The sequence below is a fragment of the Myodes glareolus genome, chromosome 4 (genome assembly GCF_982192425.1).
Source record: "Myodes glareolus chromosome 4, mMyoGla1.1, whole genome shotgun sequence".
Taxonomy (NCBI): domain Eukaryota; kingdom Metazoa; phylum Chordata; class Mammalia; order Rodentia; family Cricetidae; genus Myodes; species Myodes glareolus.
The window spans coordinates 101,703,893-101,718,702 of NC_142029.1; the positions used below are offsets into that span (position 1 = coordinate 101,703,893).

The 14,810-nt window shown below is 41.6% G+C and overlaps 1 protein-coding gene across 2 annotated transcripts in view; it reads left to right on the forward strand.

Annotated features, from left to right (window-relative positions):
* The window catches only part of Dpy19l1 (dpy-19 like C-mannosyltransferase 1), a 94,741-nt gene that overhangs the window by 13,318 nt on the left and 66,613 nt on the right, over positions 1 to 14,810 (forward strand). For both annotated transcript variants that reach the window (XM_085689801.2, XM_085689802.2), the window contains exons 2-6: positions 4,446 to 4,470; positions 5,072 to 5,159; positions 8,059 to 8,196; positions 11,340 to 11,460; positions 12,231 to 12,324. In XM_085689801.2, coding sequence (XP_085545927.1) covers positions 4,446 to 4,470; positions 5,072 to 5,159; positions 8,059 to 8,196; positions 11,340 to 11,460; positions 12,231 to 12,324 — 466 coding nt within the window. The remainder of the gene's footprint in view (positions 1 to 4,445; positions 4,471 to 5,071; positions 5,160 to 8,058; positions 8,197 to 11,339; positions 11,461 to 12,230; positions 12,325 to 14,810) is intronic.

The following is a 14,810-nucleotide window of genomic DNA, read 5'->3' on the forward strand; positions in this document are numbered from 1 at the left end:
TGATCTGGAGACTTAAATCTTAGCCCTTGGAAATTTTCCCCAGAAGACCAACTACTTGCTGATTGTTTCTGGAGTGCTGCGCTTGGTTTCTTGGATGTGCGTTGCCAATCTCCAGGGCAAAAGACAGCCGTTGGCTCTGAAGCATTCATAGCCTGAAAGTCCTGCTTTCCTTCAATTGGGTCCTAAGGAGTAGAAATGTTTTTGTTAGCTTAGGGCCCAGAAACTGGGTTTTGTTTTTGAGGTACTCTAGACACAATCTCTCTCTCTCTCTCTCTCTCTCTCTCTCTCTCTCTCTCTCTCTCTCTCACACACACACACACACACACACACACACACACACACACATACATACACAAAGAGGAAGAGGGAGAGGTTTGACTTTGAAGGATAGATCTTGGTATTTTAGGAGGTGGTTGCTTGGTACAATCAGAGTGAAGGGTGTGGTGGCAGTTGACTGGGAATGGTCAAGAGTATGTGTTAATAGAATATTACTTTAACTATGTAAAGATGTGTTACATTTGTTTATGTTGTGGAATATAGCTAGGCCAAGATGTGTTAATTTGTTTATGCTATATTTGTTTAACCATGTAAAGATGCAGTACATTTGTTTATGCTGCGTTTGTTTAATTATGCAAAGATGTGTTGCTGCTTCACCTTGCCTGCCTAAGGCACCTGGTTGGTCTAATAAAAAGCTGAATGGCAATAGCTAGGCAGTAGAGGGATAGGTAGGGCTGGCAGGCAAAGAGAATAAATAGGAGGAGAAGAGAAGGAGAGGGATGGGAGAGAAGAGGAGAGAACGAGGAAGAATGAGAGGAAGATGCCTGGGGCCAGCCAGTCAGGCAGCCACCAGCCAGGCAGACATGGAGTATGGCATACAGAATGAAAGAACAGTGAAAAGCCCCCAGGCAAAATATAGATGATGAGAAACAGGTTAGGATAAGTTACAACAGCTAGCAAGAAAAGAACCTAAGATAAGGCTGAGCATTCGTAACAAATAACAAGTCTCCGTGTCATGATTTGGGAGTTGTTGGTGGCCCAAAAGAAAGCCTGCTACAAGTATGGGCCCATCCTGGGAGCCATGTATGGAGGTCATGGATTTTGAAGGAGCAGGAGAGGTACTTAGATCTGCTCATTCAGAAACTGGCTTCATTACCCAGGATGCTTGATGGTGTAGCATACAGAGGCTCTTTACAAACGACTTAAGCCTCTAGAGAAGCGAAGGCTTGGGAGTGGACTCTTAAACAGTAAGAAGTAGCTGGTATTAGAAATGGTGAATAAGTAACTTGTCAAGGTTGACTCAGAAACCTTGTCTAGATGGATGTAGGAAGCACCTTTAACCTTGTAATGCCAGCTTGCCATTTGAGGGTTAATGAGACCAGAATGTGCGAGCGTGTTTTCATAAAACTGGACTATAGGCTGTGTTGAAGTTTGGATTTAGGATACATTTCTTCATGTGTATATTGTTGCAAGATACGCTCACTAAATGCTCACAAATGGGAAGGAGGGAACTCTTCTGTGTGAAAGGAGATCCAGGTGCCTCTGGGGAAGGACCTTCAGGGCCCAGCTTTTAATCTGTGGAGTGAGGATAAATGCAGGGTTGTTGTGGAGATCAAAAGTATGGAGAGGAAACCAGTAACTTTTGCTCCTGGCTTTTGAAACAGGCAGTCCTTATGTAGCCTGGAATATAGGAGCTCCGCAGAGGCTGAACATTTAAGAAGGAATACTTGACTGCTTCCTTTATCCTCCTGAGCACTGGACCTGACCTGGGCAGGGCCAGTTGATTCCCTTCCCTAACTGCCTTGACACCTTCCTTGTCTCTGGGGGACCATTAGGACCTAAAGGAACAGCCCTCCCTAGACTCTTTTTTTTTAAAATTATATGCCCTTTATTTCTTACATATTTTTGATTTAGGTAATTCACTATTGATGATACACAGTTTTTTGACTTTTTCTTGTTTGAAAATTTCATACATGCATATACTATGTTTTGATCAAATCCACCTCCCATTCTCCCTCTTTCCATTCTTCTCTTTCCCCCCTCCCATCCAACTTTTCCTGTCATCTTCATGTGCTTTGTTTAAAACCTGCTTTCTCCATTTTGCACTGCCTGTGTGGGTGTGTATTAGTGCAGGATAGTCCATGGAGTATGGGCAGCGTTCCAGGGGCCATAGCCCTGAAGAAGATAGTCTCTCTCCCACAGCAGGTGACATTTGCTAGTAGCTCCACAGTTAGGAATGGGACTTCATGAACTCCTCCCCCAGCCATACTGGAATTTTGACTGGGTGGATCTTGTTACTATCTTGTGTGTGCAGTTGTCGCCTCTGAATCCTGTGGGCAGCAGCCTTGGCATGCCTGGAAATACTGCATTGCTGCAGACATCTGCTGCCTCTGGCTGTCCAACATCTCTTTGGCAATGATTCCTAAGACTTGGAGGAAGGGGATGTATTAGAGACACCCTATTTAGAGCTGACTGTCCCAAACCTAGTCTTTTATTCTCTGCATGTTGACCATTGTGGGTATAGGCATTAATCATTTTCTGCTATAAAATGGAGCTTCCTTGATGAGGGTTGGGAGACGTACAATCTATGGGTATAGAGATAACTTAAGAGGCATTTTATTACTCTGTTCGGTTAGCAAAATAATAGTAATATGTTTTCCCCTAGGGCCTATGGCCTGGCTAACCACCGGTTGTTGGCCCAGTTGTTTGTCTTGTGGATCAGACTTTAAATCCAATCAGAAAGTGATTGATTACTCCCCTAACATTTGTGCCACTCTTTCATTAGTGTCTAGCCAGGGCAGTGATGATTGTAGCTTGCTTACAGGGGTCACAGCTGGGTCAGACTGCTGAGTATGTAGTATGCATAGCACCTTCCAACACCATAGAAGTTGCCAGTAGGAGGAAGCTTCCAGGGCAGTACCAGCTTGGTCTATCCATGCCCTGTGTATGACTCAGGATGTCTTTAGTGCATGGGTCTTTCCATCAGCAGTGTACCTGAGAGCAGTGCAATAACCTGTAGTGTTTGAGGGAGGATCTGTGGGCCAGCACTGTGCACCAGCTTGGAAAGAGGTCGCTCATACCTAGCACGTGCTGCCCGAACTCCATCCATCAGTCCTTGGACTCTTGAGCTGTGGTTGGAATGGATTCATCATCCTGCAAGTTGCTTGGGCAGGAGACACGTGGTTGCCAAGAGCTCCAGTAGGATACAGAGTCCTGTTGCTTGCTTCCCATACAGAGGCTGGCCCAGCAAACTGGCAAACTCAGGGCAGGAGGATCCTGGGTGCCTTGCTCACTGATGTGGCAGAAAATCCTGAAGCTTGGCCCTTAGCTGCCCCCACTGAACTGTCTAACTTCCAGGGAGTAAATGGAGAAAAGATTGCGTGTGGGCGTGTGTCTAACAAAAGGCTCAATTCAGCTTCTGTGCCACACGGACAGGACTTGGGTTTAGTTCATACCCTCCTGTCAACACTTAGTTCTACACGGTCATTTCGAACTCAGTTGAGCCCCAGCTGTACTGGTGCTAACAAGTACTGAAGTAAATTCAGGAACTTTGTTCTAACTCCCGTCTGCAGAGGAGTTGGGCTCTGTCTTGATTAGCTGGAGTCTAGCAGCAAGGAGAGACTTCGCTTTGTAATGTTTCACCTCCAGTCCCTGAGACTGAAGATACAGTGTAGCATAGAATCTGGGGAATCAGGAGTTAGTGTAATATCCCAGTGTCTGATTGAGCTTTGGTGTGGGCAGTGTGGACACTTCCTGCCAAACTGGGAGGGCTTTCTAAACCAGCATGGTAGGCAGTGGGGTCCTCCATAATCGCCTTTCCTTGACCTTCTTTGAATTTCTTTTTTATTTGCAGATTTTTTTCTTTTAAAGAAAAATTCAGTTACTAAGAGAACACAAAAAGGGTCTACTTGTTTAAGTGGAAAGAAATAAATTATCTAATAGATATCCCCCAATACACACACACACACACACACACACATACACACACAGACACACACACACACAGACACACACACACAAACCAGAGTGAGCCTTCCTGTGAAAATTCAGGCACTAGGGGAGTTAAAAGGTGGTGATACTTTGTGTATTTATTTCCCTTGTAACCCTGACCAGTCATGTGGTTCTTTGTTCTAAGGCACCCTTACCTACTGATTCTGTTCCCCTGGGGTCTTTTGGTAGTGGGTTCCATCTTTTGGTTTTGGTCCCATACAGTGTCTGGCAATAATAGGGCCTCACGTATCTTGTTGAGAGAGTGAGTGCCACAGCCTCAGCCGCTCCAGTGGTGTTGTGTAGGCTTTGCTGCAGGGCTTCTTGTGAAGCTCAGTATTCGCTCCTGACTCTCAGCCATCCCGCCCTGATTGTGCTGGATCTGATTTGAAGTGCTGATCTGTAAGGAGGAGGTATTTGTGCTAAAATAGTAATTAATGTACCTTTCTTTCTTCTTTCAGCTTCCTTTGCAGCCCTGTTGCACTGGTAAGATCATTTTTTCTTTATGATGTGTATTACGTAGATGTTTATAACTTACCAAAGCTACATCCCATGTATTTAAAAGAATAATTTCTGTATCATAAGGATGAATGTATCTTATATACCACAGTACTCAGAAAGACTAGTTTAATTGATAAATCAGGATCAGAATAATAAACTTTTTAAATAAAAATATCCATTATTAAAGAGGCTATATTTGATACTCCAGTTTGCTTAGCATTAATATTGGGTATATGTTGAGTGTTAGATTGATGTTTTTAATCTTCTGAATGGAACGATGTATGAATTTTGTGATCTAGGCAGTTTCTGAATGGTACCCGATGGCACATTCAGTGTGATCTATATTTTTATAGTATATCACTTAAAATATTGTTATGGTTTATTTTAATGTTAAAATCTAATTGGAATGTGTTTTCTTATGGAGAGAAAATTTAGTAGACTTGTTAAAACCTGGTAGAAGACAAATACAAATACAATCGTTTTTAAGTTTTCTTGCAAACTGTCTATAATCTGTAGGCCTTCCCTCTTTGCTTTGTAGTAATCTCACAGCTTCACACTGTTGGCTTTGTTGTTGTAATGTTTCCAGGAGCCACATAACGCACCTCTTTGAAAATGATCGCCATTTTTCTCACCTCTCAACACTGGAAAGGGAGATGGCTTTCCGCACTGAAATGGTTAGTTTTTTGTATGTATAATATTTCATTGTAATATTTTGGAACTCTAAATATTTTCACTTTTTAGCGTGAAACGTTTCAGAAAGTCATGCCCAAGTAAAAGAAGTAGATGGTTCTCCTTACTCATCATGTAGCATCAACGACAGATCACATACAGTCGTCCATCCCTCCTTACCCATCTCTGTGTGAAGGAAGCTACACATTGCTCTTGTGCGAGTACATTCAGGTTCCTCAAAGGACTCTTCGCTGTTAACGGTTTCTTAGCACCATCAAATGTAAACTGGTGTGTGAGTGAGCTGATTGGCACCTAGCAGCTGAGGGCCTTACTGTCTGCACTTGGTTTACCTGCTGTATTGCTGAGTCTGAGAATCTATAAATCCCTTTCTGTTTTGTTTTCTGCCATTTATCTATTGAAGAACCAGAATGCACACAGCCACGCACACACACACACACACTCACACATACACAGACACACACAAATACACATACAGAGCCATGCACACACACACACTCACACATACACAGACACACACAAATACACATACAGAGCCATGCACACACACACACACTCACACATACACAGACACACACTCACACACACACACACACACGTAGTAAACATGTATATGTTCAGTAGAATTGCCCACTGTGACTCATGTTCTCACCGTGTTCCTGTCTCCTGTGTTTTCTGAAGACTAACGGAAGACGTGGGTCCCTTTCTGTGAGGAACACATCCAGGTGGTGCCCAGCCATCTCCTTAGTTCGCTCATCTCATTAGAATAGACAAACTCATTATTTTCTTGCACAGTTGACTTGTAACTCTGTAAAGAATTTTCCTACAATGTGGCTTTAGTTTCTTAGTGAGGTTTACTTCATAGTGGAAAGATAGGAAAATGATCAGTTCTTTTATTTACCATGTTTTTTTTATATAAAAATAATTTGATTGTTACATCTTCGAGTTAGAATCAGTAAACTGATCAGAACGTATTTCGTAACCTTTGGTGTTAGACTGGCCATTCTCTTGCAGTTGGCGGTGCTGGCCCTCAGTGACCTCAGTGGTGTTTCCTTGGTGTCCAGAGATTCCTTATTTTGGGGTGCTGTACGATATAGTTCCTACGCAGGCCTGGTAACACCAGTTTTCCGGGTAGAATTCAGACAGTGTGTAGACACCAGGACCCCTGTGCTGCCAGTACTCATTCCTACTCCCTGGGCCACTGCTGGGCCTTTTTGGTGAGCAGAATTAGCAAACATCATTTATTTATTTGTTTGTTTATTTACAAACAGTGAGTCATGAGTTTATATTAAGATTTTCAAATTAAAGTTTAGGATTTGATCTGTTTTACTTGATATTAAATTTGTTTTACTATGAGAATGTTAATTTTAAATTACTTATTTAATAGGATAAAATGTCAAACTCATTACTAGAATACAATTATTAACAGAAACATAGCGTTTTCTAGCAGACAGAATGACCAGAAGAATTACTTGGTATTCTCTTTCAATTTGTTAAATAATACATTTTCTTTATTTTTGTTCTTTAAATATTGAAAGTTGTATGTTTGTAATTATATGAAATGTTATATGTTTCTAAAGTGAAGTTCCCAGGCCAGGGTAGATGCAGTGGTTCCAGCACTGCTGCAACAGTGTCCATCCAGAGTGGATGAGAGCAGCAGGCATCCGTTTTCTGAGGTTTCCGCATGAGGAAGGAGCTGCACAAGGCAGACTTCTCCCTCAGCTGCCTGGGGTTGCTTGGCTTGTTGTGGCATCCCTCTTCAGCCTCTTTTGTCCTTGTCTGTCTTCTGTGCCTTAAGGCTGAGTTCAGTTTGACTCACCTTGGTCTGCTTTGTCTTTGCTTCAACCAGATTATGTCATTGTAGATCCTATTTTCAGAGGAGATCATAGTCCCCGGTTTGGGTCTCCACAAGGGATCTTGTTAACATAATACAGTAGGAAATGGAAGGAAGAAATATGTGTGAACTAATGCAGGCGCTGTGGGTAGTGGGGGAATCACCTTCCTGCTCTGGTCAAGCTGCAGAGAAGGGGGGCATTTGCACTCTGCCTGTCTGTGTCCCCTGCGCTTGCCTCTCAGACTCTTGCTTAAACTTCATTGACTGTTATGGAGGTTTTTATTCTAATTTTATTTGTTTATATTGAGGGGGCGTCTCAATTCCTGTATTCTTGGCTGCCTCATACTTTGTAGCTGAGGATGTTCCTCCCGCCACCTTCACTTCTCAAGCGCTGGCCTCCCAGCGGTGCCTATATCCGGAGTGGTAGGCATTGAGCGCAGAACCTCCTGGATGCTGGGCAGGCACCCAGCCAGTGAGCTGTATATTCAGCTCTGCCTCTTATTTTTTGTCTCGTGTTATTTCACCCTTGTAGCAGCCCTTTTCAAAGTAGCATGCCCGACAAAATGTCCCTATTACCCTCAATATACACCCCACCCCACGCTGTCCCCAGGGTCCGCTCATCTGTTGAGTTGCTGTGGGGGACATGGTTTGTAAAGTTATTGTTTAATAGGAATGTGCAGAATGTGCAGTCTTTTTAGAGAACACATGGATTTTGAATGTAAATCTGGAGGAAGTAAGATTGGTGCCGTTTTATGTATTCAATAGACTTTTCATATGTGGCATATGCTAAATTACATGTATACATATTTAAATTCTGAAGCTATTTTTGAAGCAATTTTCCACATAATTATTTCAATTAAGATGAAATTCTTCTAAAATACACTTTTTTTGTAACCTAAGAATTTATAAGTAATCAGAAGCCTGTGAAATTATTATAGCTATTACCTGCTTGAGTGCTCAGTTTTTCAAAACCAGTGTATTCTGAATATTTGTAATCTAAGAAGATGAATAACTGTACCTTTGACTGTAACTGGAGCACATCCTTCTTTCAGGGGCTGTATTATTCTTATTTCAAGACTATAGTGGAAGCACCCTCATTTTTCAGTGGAGTGTGGATGATTATGAACGACAAGCTTACTGAATACCCCCTTGTTATTAATACGTTAAAAAGGTTCAATCTTTATCCTGAGGTAAGTTGTTTCTTTTCTCAGTTGTGATTTTTCATTTAGTAAATTGCTTCTTAGAAATTGAATATGCTTCTAACTCTTCAGTTCTGACTCACCATACTAAGTTTTACTTCACTTTTTAGTAGAAAATATGCACCATGGGGAAGGAGTTTATTGGGGGAGTTTTGGGTTTTGGGAGCTATGATAGTGATTGCTTTATTAGAAGGTGAGGGAACTGTCTGTGTTTGGTGAGTGTTTGTTCTGTCACTTGCCAGATAACATCCCTTCCCTCTGCTTTCATTTGACTCATTTCTTAAGCTTTTTCTGGACCCTGGGCTAAGAAACAACTTCGTTTGTGACTTGAAATCAAGATGTCTTGTGAAGCCCACATCTTCCTTTTACCTTCTTACCCTGTGGTCCCAGAAGGGCACCCGATGGCTGGGCTGTGTCTGTCTAGCTCTCTGCTCAGCAGCTGTCCTAAGTGGGTCTGCAGCCCCCCCTTTTTTTTCCTACTGAGAGAATATCTGTCACTTCTGGGTCAGTGACTTGATTGATTTTTGAGTAATCAGTAACTGTGCCCTCCAGAGTTCAGTGTTTTCCCACAAAGTACTGCTCTTGAGTATTTTCTGTGGCTGCATGCAGGTAGACTTTACAAAAATGGGATTGCAGGGTGTGGGCAATTTTTTAAGTGTTCCTTTTGTGTTTTGGGGATATTCAAAGCCAGCCTCTCTACCACGTCTCTTCCATTGCGTCAGTTTTAGTGACTGTATGCATGATCTACTATTGTCTCCTTTAGCCCAGTTTTTAACAGATATTTTAACTTTTCAAACTTTTGAATATTCTAAGCAAAACTGCAGCGAATGTCCATGAATCTAAATCTTAGTTATACACATCTTCCTTTGTTAGGTTCTACTGCTGTGATAAATGAACTTGGGGAGGAAAGGGTTTATGTGGTTTATCTAATGGTCATAGTCCATTGAGAAAGCCAAAGTAGGAATTCAAGGCAAGAACTGAAGAGGAGACCATGGAAGAATGCTGCTTACTGGCTTGCTCCCATGACCTGCTCAGGTGTGGCACCACCCACACGGCTGGGCCCTCCCATATCAGTCCTTAAATCAGAAAAATGCCCCATAGACTTGCTGACAGGCCAGTCTTTTGGAGGTATTTTCTCAACTAGGAATCTTTTTTTCAAAATATGTCTAGGTTCGTGTCAAATTGCCAGAAACCACCAGCAAAACATTTATTTATATTTTTTAAAACTAAATTTGTGGCTAGCTCTTCAGCAGAATATGTATTGTAATGATTTGGGGGACATATCGCCCAAAGGCCTTCCACATAGGCTAAACAGATTGAATTCCTGCCAACAGCAGTTTTGGAATTGTTGATTTGCATCCTTGCTGATTTTGATAGACAAGGAAATTATAACTCCTTGATGTATTTTATCCGTTCATGCATATGTATGCATTTGAGTGCTATATAGCTACTTATCGTTATTTTACAAAAGAATTCCTATTCATGCCTCTTTGTCTCTGTTTCTATTGGGTTTCTTAAAGACCCATTTTTTTATGTATAAGATGTTATTATGACAGACTAATAAATATTTTCTTTTTAGCTATAGATACTTTTCTATGTCGCATTTTATGCCCATGAATCTTTTAACTTACGAATTTTAAACATGCATGTAAAATATTTATTCTTTGTAGTTATTTTTATATTTTTAACTTATTTGTAATTTGTACTGATGGGTCTGTAGAATAAGAATTTTTGTTTCCACACTGGTCTTCTGTGTAACTTAAAACTGGTGAGAGACCCATCCTGATTTCAAGTAGCTTTTTATATGCAAACTTAGTGTACATATAAGGTGACTACCATGTTGACTGAATTTCTGTCCTGCCTGGTTCCCACAGGCGTTAAGTCTCAAAGAACACAGAGGTATAGATTAATTATAAACTGATTGGCCTAGTATCTCAGGCTTCTTATTAATTCTTATAACTTATATTAGTTCATAATTCTTGTCTGTGTTAGCCATGTGACTTGGTACCTTTTTTGGAGAGGCAGTCACATCTTTTGTCCTTTGCATCTGGGTCATGACTGCAGACTGAAAGTTTCCTCTTCTTATAATTCTCGTTGCCAAGCCTCTACTTCCTGCCTGGCTACTAACCCATCAGCATTTTATTAACAACAATACAAGTGACAGGGTACAAGACCATTGTCCCACAGCACTGTCATTTTTGTCTGGATTTGATGGTCAGTTTGCCTTATCTAAGGTCCTGAAAGTGGACTTTGAACTGGAGATTTCCTTACAGCCAAGGTATCAGGGAGTGCCCTTGGGTTTCCACCTCAGCCAGGTTTGAACAGAAGGAGATATAAAAAGGGGTTGAGCTGCAATTGAGTCCCATCAAAAGCTCCAGTGAACTCCTGGTATCTCTGGGCGGGGATAGCTTTATATGGTTAGGCTTCCATTGGCAAAGGCCCCTGGACCAGGTATCACTTCTGTTGATGAGCCTTTTAAGGGATTCAGTTTTTCCTTGTGTGACCTTGAGTCCATTACTTTCTTCAGCCCAGAGCAGTCCTTAGAGTTGACAGCTGTCAGTTGCACACCATCTGGGCAGCTGCTGGGGCTGGGAGTGCCTCTGCCTGGAAGGCAGATGAGCTGGTGTCCTCCGCCTCCGCTCTTACGTTGCTCCATCTGGCTGTGCTTCCGCCAGGGTCAACCTATTCCAGTCATTTCCATGATGGACCTTTAGAGTCAGTAGGACATGCTCCTCTTATTCTTTCTTTCACTTTTCTAGGACAATTTTAGCTATTGAGAGTTTTGGAAGGGTTGTTTCATCTTTATGAACTAATTTGAGATGTGAATTTACATCTTGAAAAATCAGACACACACACACACACACACACACGTCTTTTATGTTCCTTGGGTAGAATTTTATACTTTTCTAAAAATATAAATCTTGCAAATTTCTTATTTTAGTTTTTTTCCCTGTGCGTCACCAGTTGAAGACTTGTGTAGTGAAATCTGTGTGGGAGAGGTCGAGCCTCCTCTGTCTAGATATAGAGGAGTCAAACAGCTGAGGCATGAAAAGAAAGTTTGACAATTATGAAAATTCTAAAACACATTCTAGTAATAAAAATTATTTCTTATGACCTTTATTTTCTTTAAAAAGGTGATCTTAGCCAGCTGGTACCGGATTTATACCAAAATAATGGATTTGATTGGTATTCAAACCAAGATATGCTGGACAGTTACCCGAGGAGAAGGACTCAGTCCAATTGAAAGCTGCGAGGGTGAGCTCCTTTGTCATGCTGTCTGTTGTCTGTTGGGACATAGTAGACTTTCATCTTACTGCTGCAAATAGCAGCCATGTTTTGGTCACTCCTGGCTTCTTGAGATCACAGATTTGGGCAGGCTGCTGTGCTTCCATGGTGACAGGGTAATCGCATGGCTGAAGGAAGTGGACTGGACCCCAAGCTTCTTTAGTCACATTTGGCCCTTGAGCAGGGTGGTTCAGGTGTCACCTCGGATGTTACATACCACATTTCCATAGACTTTGAGCTTTTTTTTTTCAAATGGAACTAGCTCTTGTAGAGCAGGCTGGCCTCAAATCACAGAGATTCGCCTACCTCTGTCTCCTGAGTGCTGGGATTAAAGGTGTGCGCCACCACTGCCAGGCTGGACTTTGAGCTTTTTTATAGCATGGTGCTTGCCACAAAATTGCTGTGCTCTTCCCAAGGTCGTGTCCTTCCAGCTGAACTGCTGTGGCTGTTGATGTGGCTTTCCAGAGGCAGTGGTGTTGCTTTTGCCTTTCTCTATTGCAGTCCATCCCAAGTCCCTGTGCCTCCTTAAAAGGTGTTCCAACAGGTTTACAGCCTGCTTTCCGAGCAGCGTGTCTGTAATACTCTTCTCATCACTATTCTGCATCCATGTCCTGTTTTCATATGGCAACCAAGGAAACCATTTATCTGGCAACCATTTCACAGTAAGCACAGTTTAATGTAAATTGCTAGACTCATAACATAATTTGTGGCTAGAGCATATGTTTTGTTTATTTTTAAAGGATTGGGAGATCCTGCTTGCTTTTATGTTGCTGTAATTTTTATGTTAAATGGACTAATGATGGCATTATTCTTCATCTATGGCACATATTTAAGGTAAGAGTATTTTAATATGTATTTACAAAGTATATCATAATAAAAAGTTTTTAGCTAATAATTATTGCTCAATTTTAATAGTGTTTCTAAAATGTCTATCTGTGGTTGTAATAGGATTTCTTATTTAACTGATTTTACTGTTGATATAGCAGTCACATTTCAGATAGTTTTAGAGACATAAATAGAGTGGGCATATGTGGTAAGTGCTAGGATTCATAAACATGAGATAATATGTAATATGCATAATTTTCATAAAATATTAGAAAGCATCACTATCAAATGACAAGAATGGCCTTTGCTTTGCTATTGTTAAAGCAGAAGTGTACTCCACACAACTATTTACTGTCTGCCTGTCTTCACAGTCAGTGTTCCTGCACCTTAAATCATGGCAGTGTTTGAAGATTTGTGTTGCATTTTCCTTTTTATTTTCATAACATATTGCAGTGTGTGTCTATGTTTGTCTGAACTGTTATATTTCATTAGTATGTGTGCATGTACATACATGTGAGTGTACGTGTGTGGAGGTTAGAGGAAAATGTTGGGTGTCATTTCTTAGGCACTGCCAAAATTTTGAAACTAAGTCTCTTGCTGGCCTGGGACTCCCCAAGTTGGCTAGGCTAGCTGACTTTCAAGCCCTGGGAATCCACCTCTCCTCCTCTATAGCACTAAGATTACATGATAGGATTATCCGTCTTTTTTTTCATGGGTTCTGATGTATTAAACTCAGGACCTCATGTTTACAAGGCAAGCACTCTATGACCAAGCCCCTCAGCCACTTTAATCTGACCTTGAAAGTGTCTTAGATGTTTCTTCCTGCTGCTTGCTGACTGAAATGCAGAACTGTGTGCATACAAATATGATTTTGCACTTGTTTAGTGGAAGAGACTTGGGGCCCCTTACTGTCCTATTATCTTCTTTGCATTTTCAGTTATAACTGCTTAAAGACATATGTTTTTAGTTCAGTATTTGAGTATATAGAAGTTACTTGATAAATGCTTATCAAATAAAGAAGCAACAAGATGAATTTAAAATGTATTTGCGTATAGATTTAGGATACTGTTACCTTATTTAGGAGACTAGATTTGAGTAAGCTAAACGCAAACTTGGTGTTACTGCTAGACTGCACAGATATTTCTACTGCTTTTATTGTTGGAAGACTTTCTCACCATCATAAGAGTAAACATTCACACTGATTTCTCACCATGCTTGCTGTAACTTGTATCTAGAGGCTAACGGCACAATATCTGTGAAGAGGATAGAAGGTTCTGGTCTTAGTGGCACTTAGCCTGAACAACTTCCTTACTCTTTAATTCTAACGTTTCTTAAACACTTTTCTCCATATATGGGCACCACATGCTCATTTGTTCAGTCCACACCTGAGATACATGCTCGGTGGCTTCTTTCTTAAGACTGTGGCCTGTGGCAAATGGGAGCAGGCAGGGTGGGAGATGAGGATGGTGACATTACACTTATCAGTGGAAGACAGAAGGAGTAAGAAAGGAAGAAAATATAGAATTCTGAGGTAGAAGTTTGTTCTGATTGAAGGGACACCAGCCCCACCCTGAAGAGTGCTAGGATTTGAATAGTTGCACCGGGCAGGAAAACACATCCAGGGTTAGGCAGAAATGAGGGCATGTAAGATGTGGAAGCAGACGTCAAGGAGACAGTTTGACCTGAGGGTTCATGTTCTCCAGGGACCATGGGGCAGCTAAAGTTACAGCTGTGGATGGGCTGGGTGATGAAGGCCTTAGTGTGAGGTTGACTTCAAACTTGTTCCAGAGTGAATGGAGTAAACTTGAAGTTTATACCAAGCGGTGATCCATGAGTCAAGCTGAGCTTTGATCTCAGAGGATCCCATACTGCTGCCTTCCCCAGAGACACACAGTGAACCCTCAGCACAGTGTCATACTACAGAGCGTCAGGTATAAGGAGCTTTGTAGGTTGGCACTCCAGGAATTTTTTTTTTTTCATGGAAAAGAGTATTTTAGGGACTGGGAAAATGACTCAGTTGGTAAAATGCTTTCATTTCAAGCATGGAGACCTGGGTCCTACACCAGAACCCAGAGATATTAGTTACTTTCATGTTGCTGGTGCAAATCACCATGACCAAAGTGGAAGAAAGAGTTTATTTTTGTTTATGGTTCTAGAGGGATAAGAGTCTATCCTGGCATGGAGGCGTGGTAGCAAGTGGTAGGCACAGCAGAAGGAGCAGAAAGTTGAGAGAGCAAACTGGAAGTAGGGCGTGAAGTGAAGGTATCCATTCTCAAAGCCCACCTCTGCTTCCTCTGCAAGGCTGTATGAGTCCCCAAGCATCACCACCATCTGGGGACCGAGTTCTCAAATGACTGTGCTATGAGGGACATTTTTATCCAGACCACTACACCTTGTTAAAAAAAGAAACTTGATATGGTGGTAGGTACATCCTAACACTGGGGAGGCTGAGACAGGTAGATTCTGATGTATGCATGCGCACAGACATACACGCA